Raw genomic sequence first — 5516 nt, 5'->3', positions numbered from 1 at the left:
GAGCTCCCCTGCAGCAACACGAGGCCATTCCTTCTCATCCTCACACACGCTTCTCCTTGGCAAGCTCCCACCTGGGATGCTCCGGCACGCAACAGGCAGCACACGCTTTCAAATATTAAATAGAGCTCATTTTCACCTAAGGCAAGACGCACCTAAGGCACAAGGCTGCGGAGGGGATGTTGCACGGCGCTGCAGGCGGTGCTCACAAAAAGAAGCGAGGGTGCCTGTAAGGAGCTCCGCGCCCAAACTGTCGTGACGCGAGCGGCCGGTAGGGGGCAGCACCACGGGGAGCAGCCGAGCTGCGCGGTGCGGCGGGTCGGCAGGGGGAACGGCGGGCGGCAGGAAAACAGCGTGCTCAAATTTATGGTCACTTCGGGTTGTTGTTGGTTTGTTTCTGTTTTTTAAATAAACGGGCCCACCTTTCTCCATTTCTTCTCTGCTCGGAAGCCTGTGGCCTTTACAGACCCAAATCTGCAAAACGGGACGGCGCCTAGGGAGGGGTGGAGGGAACAACCGAAGAGAAAGAGGTTTAAACGTAGAGCGGGAAAGTAATTTTTAAAAGAGAGAGAAAGAAAGAAAATAGTTATTTAAAAATAGAGGAGGGGGGAAAAAAGAAAGCAGAGAGAGGAAGAAAAGAGTAAAGCGAAAAGGAGCTCTGGGGGTGGGAAGGGAAAAAAAAAAAAAGAATAAATCAATGTGGAAGCGCCTCGCCGCGCGGGGCGGGGCCGTGCGCGGGGCGGGGCGCGGGCTCTATATGGGGCGCGCGGCAGCCGGGCTGCAGCGGGGCGATGCAGAGCGCCGTGTTCGTTTCTCTGCCGCAGGACGGCGGGCGGATGGAGCGGGGCAGCCGGCGGCGCGCGGAGCTGGAGGAAGCAGACAAGGGCAGGATGATGAAGCGCACCATGTGAGTGGTACCGAATGGAAGGGTTTCTCTCTTCTGCTCGCAGCCCGAGGGCGGCTCTCGGTAGAGGGGTGAGGTCGGTGGCTGACGGCTTCGTTTTAAATGAGTGTCTTTGTTCTTCCAGCATTAAGGACTGGAAGAAGAAGCTGAGCTACTTCCTGCAGAATTCTTCCCGCTCTAGCAAAATGAAGTCCAATAAAGCGAGCAAACACCACACCTACTTCAGGTGAGTTGTGGCAGTAGGTAACTCAAGTTCTGTACAAAATAAGCAGCAAACCTCAAGCAATGCTCTCACGTTCTCTGCTCTTTCTCTGCCTCACACAGACCTTCCCCTGAGGAAGCCCGGCTGTGGTCAGAAGCCTTCGATGAACTGCTGGCTAACAAATGTAAGTTGGTCTTCAGGCTGTAGTGGTTAAGAACAAAACAGGGGAGAACCTGGTGTTGTTTAGCAATGGCTTCCCTGCGTGTCAGCACTGTACATTTCTCTGTAAAGTAATATTAAAACATTAAAACTCCCCACTATGGAGTATTGCAGCTGTAATCTCTGTAGTTCAACCTTACCTATTCAGCCTGGCTTTGCCAGAAGTGCCAAGCACTGTTCTTTGCTGTGCTCTCTATACAAGACAAATCCATTCTTATAATTCAGGAACAATTCTGCAATGCAGAAGTCCACTGATTTATTATTATTATTTCTAATGGGGAGGATTTTTGCTGGGAGAAAAGCACTCAACAGCACTGCAATAAAGACTAAGAGCTCATATTGCCATTTCCTCTTTGAACTACTGAGTCATCCTTCCCATTGCAAAAGTGTTCCAGGGGTTTGTCGTGCTGTCAGAAGCATTTGCTCCAGCATAAAGGTTAATGAGGACGATCCCATATAGAGATCTTGTGTAGCATATCTGCAGGTATCATAAGGGTACACAGTGACTAGAAGCAGCTTTCAGTTTTGTGTTTACATAAAATTGGCTGACTTGAAGCCTGCCAAGCTGTTAGGGTGTTAATTTGCATGCAATGTAGATTTCTTATTGCCTTGACATTTCAGAAGGGACCAGAACTACAGCAAAATATTTTGTTAGGAACAGATGTGACAAATTGGTAAATTCAAGATGCCTGGAATACTTAATTGATGTGGTTTTGCTTTTCTTTCCCCCCTCTCCTTTCCCTAGATGGTGTTGCTGCTTTCCGAGCTTTTCTGAAGTCTGAGTTCTGTGAAGAGAACATCGAGTTCTGGCTGGCATGTGAGGACTTCAAGAAAACCAAATCCCCTCAGAAGCTGACACTGAAGGCAAAGAAAATCTACAATGACTTCATTGAAAAGGAGGCTCCCAAGGAGGTAAGGAAAGCACAGAAGCATTGCCTTGTTGTGTGTCTTTAGCCCCACTTCATTTCTCTGGACTTGTAAGACACAGATGCCACAAATGCATTGTGCACAACACTTCCCTGACTGCCTTCTTTCCACCAAGGTGGAAAATGGCACAATCTGTATTTCAGTTTTCATCTTAGCTGGGGGGAGGGGGGGGGGGAAATTCAGCCTTATCAAACACCTGTAACACTTGGGTTTGGCACCAAAATACAGCATACCTGAGTTACTCCAAATTTTCATAATAAATCATTTAAAAGAAACTACATCAATTTAGCCCTGAAGCAAAAGCACTCCTATCCTCCTCAGAAGTGCTATACTTGTTGGGATTCAGTTCTTGGAAAGTAAGTGTCCTTTCTTTGCATTTCAGATAAACATTGACTTCCAGACCAAGAACATGATAGCACAGAACCTCCAGGAAGCCACACACAGCTGCTTCAGTGCTGCACAGAAAAGAGTTTACAGCCTCATGGAGAACAATTCATACCCACGGTTTCTGGAATCAGAGTTCTATCAGGAGCTGTGCAAGAAGCCTCCCATCACCAGAGCTGCCCAGGGGACATGAGTACAGAGCAAGGAGATGCCTCTTAGCTACCAAGGAACTGAGCTGGCTTGGCAGCATCCTGACCTGAGAGACTGAGATGGGTGCACTCAGTTGGTTTGCCACAGTGTAAGGACTGATATTGACTTGGTGCAAAGCTGGTGGCAGAGGACATTGTTGGAAGGCATTTGTGGCCGGCAGCAGTGCACCAGGCTGGTGATGCTCTTTTTGGAGTGCTGCAGTAAAGGTGCCTCTATGCATCAAACTGAGCTGTGCCGTGTGACACACTCCTTGTCACAGCCGTGGTGTTATGCACCAGGTCAGCACAGAGCTGCCCTTCTGCAAGCAGAAGCACATGTCTGTGCAGTTGAGCAGTGCTGGGAACTTGAGTCATGTATAGATTCTGGGTTTTTTTCCTGAACATCAACCAGTACTGCTGTCATCAGTTCCTTGGTGTTTCAACACCATTTGTTTAAGCTGACACAGGCTGCAAAGAGATGTACTGGGTTTGTGTGTGGTTTGCAGGCACTACTTCCATCCTCACTGCTGTGCAAGGAGGGGACAGCCAGTTCAGCTCCAGGAGGAATGGGCTATGCAGCTGAGCCTGCAGGTCTGGGCATGGCAGCAGGGCTGCATGAGGCTGGGCAGAGGGCAAAACCCAGCCATAGTGAACAGGATCTATACAGTATTATATTTATATATAGATTATGATTGTGTTGAATACTGCAATATGTCAATTTTGTTTGAGACAGCAAGCTTCAGTGAAGTCTTACTGTTTTTAATAAACTATTTTGATACAAAGCTGCTTTTGTTGCTTGTTTTGCATGCAACTGGCACTGATCTCAATGAGGTACCATGCAGTAACCACTCTTACAAGTGCCATCTCCACAGGGCTATATTAAGCTATTAGTTCTTAATCTACAAGGCAAGTTAGTGCTTCTAACATAATAAAAGCCTTCAGAGCTTGAAAGCTTTGATAGTTTTCATAGGGAGGTAGACTATCTCTACGACATGCAAGGTGCGTGTATGGCTGGACATTTCAGATCAGCCAGAAAGCAGCAGCATTGCTGCTGAAGCTCACAGCCATGAAGTACAGGCACCTACAGTGCAGCAGCACATCTGCTCCTGCTCAAGACCTCTGCTTCAAATAGGGCTTCATTTCCAGGCTGCAAACCATGCAAATAGAGCACTTTACTGCCTGCTGAGCAAGCAAATCGTAGTAGGAGTCTGGTCATCCACATTGCAAGGCTGGTTGATTTTTCTGTTCGTCAGTGTCCAAAACCAGCACCTCCAGCAGTCCCACAGACAGAATCCTGGCTTGCTACTTCCATGATTTCTCTGAACTCAAGGTCTGTTCACATCCTGGCTCCAGCTACTTCTCCCATCCTCCTCATATCACAGCTTCACCTGCTTGGCTCACATATAGCAGTCACTTCTCCAGGGATCCACTTCTCCAAGCATCAAGAAAAGCCTCACTACAGCATTTTACATTTCAGCTGTATATCAAGAGCAGCTATTCTATGCACATGTATACAAACTGCAGGATTTGCAGCAGTATACACATTCTACTGTCTCTAGACAGAAAGAAGCATAGTCCCAGAAACAGGGCCCTGTGAGATCTGGCTCTCCTACAGTCAAACTTGCTGGTCACTTTGGTTATACTCACATAGAGCAAGCACAACAAAAAAAAAGACTGCCTGATAATTTGCTGTAACAAAATTTTTTCCCTTCAAACCAGGACAAAAAAAAAAAAAAAAATTGGGCTGATAATTGCTTCTGTAATCTAACAAAACAATTTGAAAAGCATAAAAATAGTCAGAATTGTACCTATTAATGACTCGGAACCAGGGCAGAAAAAATTCCATGAAACTTCATGGGCTTCAGTGAAGCTGCATTGAGCTGTGCCAATCTGGGACGTGCTAATTAACCACTGCTGGTGTCTGGTTTCAGGGAGAGAAACACGCTTCAGCAGGTGCCAGGACTACTTATAGTGCTGCATGTAGTCCAGAGGGGAAAATTAGGTGGGGCTGCCTGCGGGCTGCAGTTGTATATTTGTAATAATTGAGTTGTTTACATGGATCTTAAGAAAGCCTGTGCTGGCAGCTCCTCAGCTCTCACAGTGCATGCCATCAGTACCAACAAGCCAAGCCATGTCCCTGGAGGGGTCTTTCTGCAGCCTAAGTACCCTGACTGATTTAAAAGTGCTGCTTCCTGTCCTCTGACTGCAGTTAAATTTGGTACCCTGCTCTTAGTATCCAGTGGCAACAAGTAACAAACTGCTCCCTCCTTCCCAGCTAGCAGCCTGCTCACCAGCAGTGGCGAAGAGGTCTGGGAATGGCAAGGGGAGGGCTGGGGTCTTGCAGGACCACGTGAAGTTGGCTAGAACATGAGCCTTTTTTTAGCTTCCATCAGGATTTAAAGTCACTCCAGCCCTTAACCATGTTGACAGCCACCCAGGCAGAAAAATAAAGAGAAGGAAACCCTGTGGGTAATGGCCTTCCAGGAACCTGGTAAGTGAGAACAGGCTGTGAGCAAGCAGCCCGTAAACAAAGCCAGTTGTTTTAGAGAAAGAACTTTCTGCAAAAAGCTGAGGAAGGAGAGAAATGAGCAGCTCCCCAAGGGCAGAGGCAGCAGGACACCCCAGTCCTGCTATCACAACCCCCAGCTGCACACTAAGGCAAAAAGACATTGCTAGCTCATGCATTAACACAGCT

General features: G+C 47.6%; 1 protein-coding gene across 1 annotated transcript; it reads left to right on the top strand.

The window, feature by feature from the left end:
* Positions 1-788: 788 nt before the first annotated feature.
* Positions 789-2826, top strand: RGS2 (regulator of G protein signaling 2; the record flags this gene model as incomplete). The annotated part of the gene is made up of 5 exons (XM_079535617.1): positions 789-904; positions 1026-1127; positions 1226-1287; positions 2068-2234; positions 2632-2826. 5 exons carry the CDS (start codon positions 789-791, stop codon positions 2824-2826), a joined length of 642 nt encoding a protein of 213 aa, XP_079391743.1.
* Between the last annotated feature and the right edge of the window lie 2690 nt (positions 2827-5516).

The sequence above is a fragment of the Tetrao urogallus genome (genome assembly GCF_951394365.1).
Source record: "Tetrao urogallus genome assembly, chromosome: 5".
Taxonomy (NCBI): Eukaryota; Metazoa; Chordata; class Aves; order Galliformes; family Phasianidae; genus Tetrao; species Tetrao urogallus.
The sequence above is the reverse complement of the archived record's forward strand: the minus strand, read 5'-3'. Positions and strand labels throughout refer to the sequence as shown.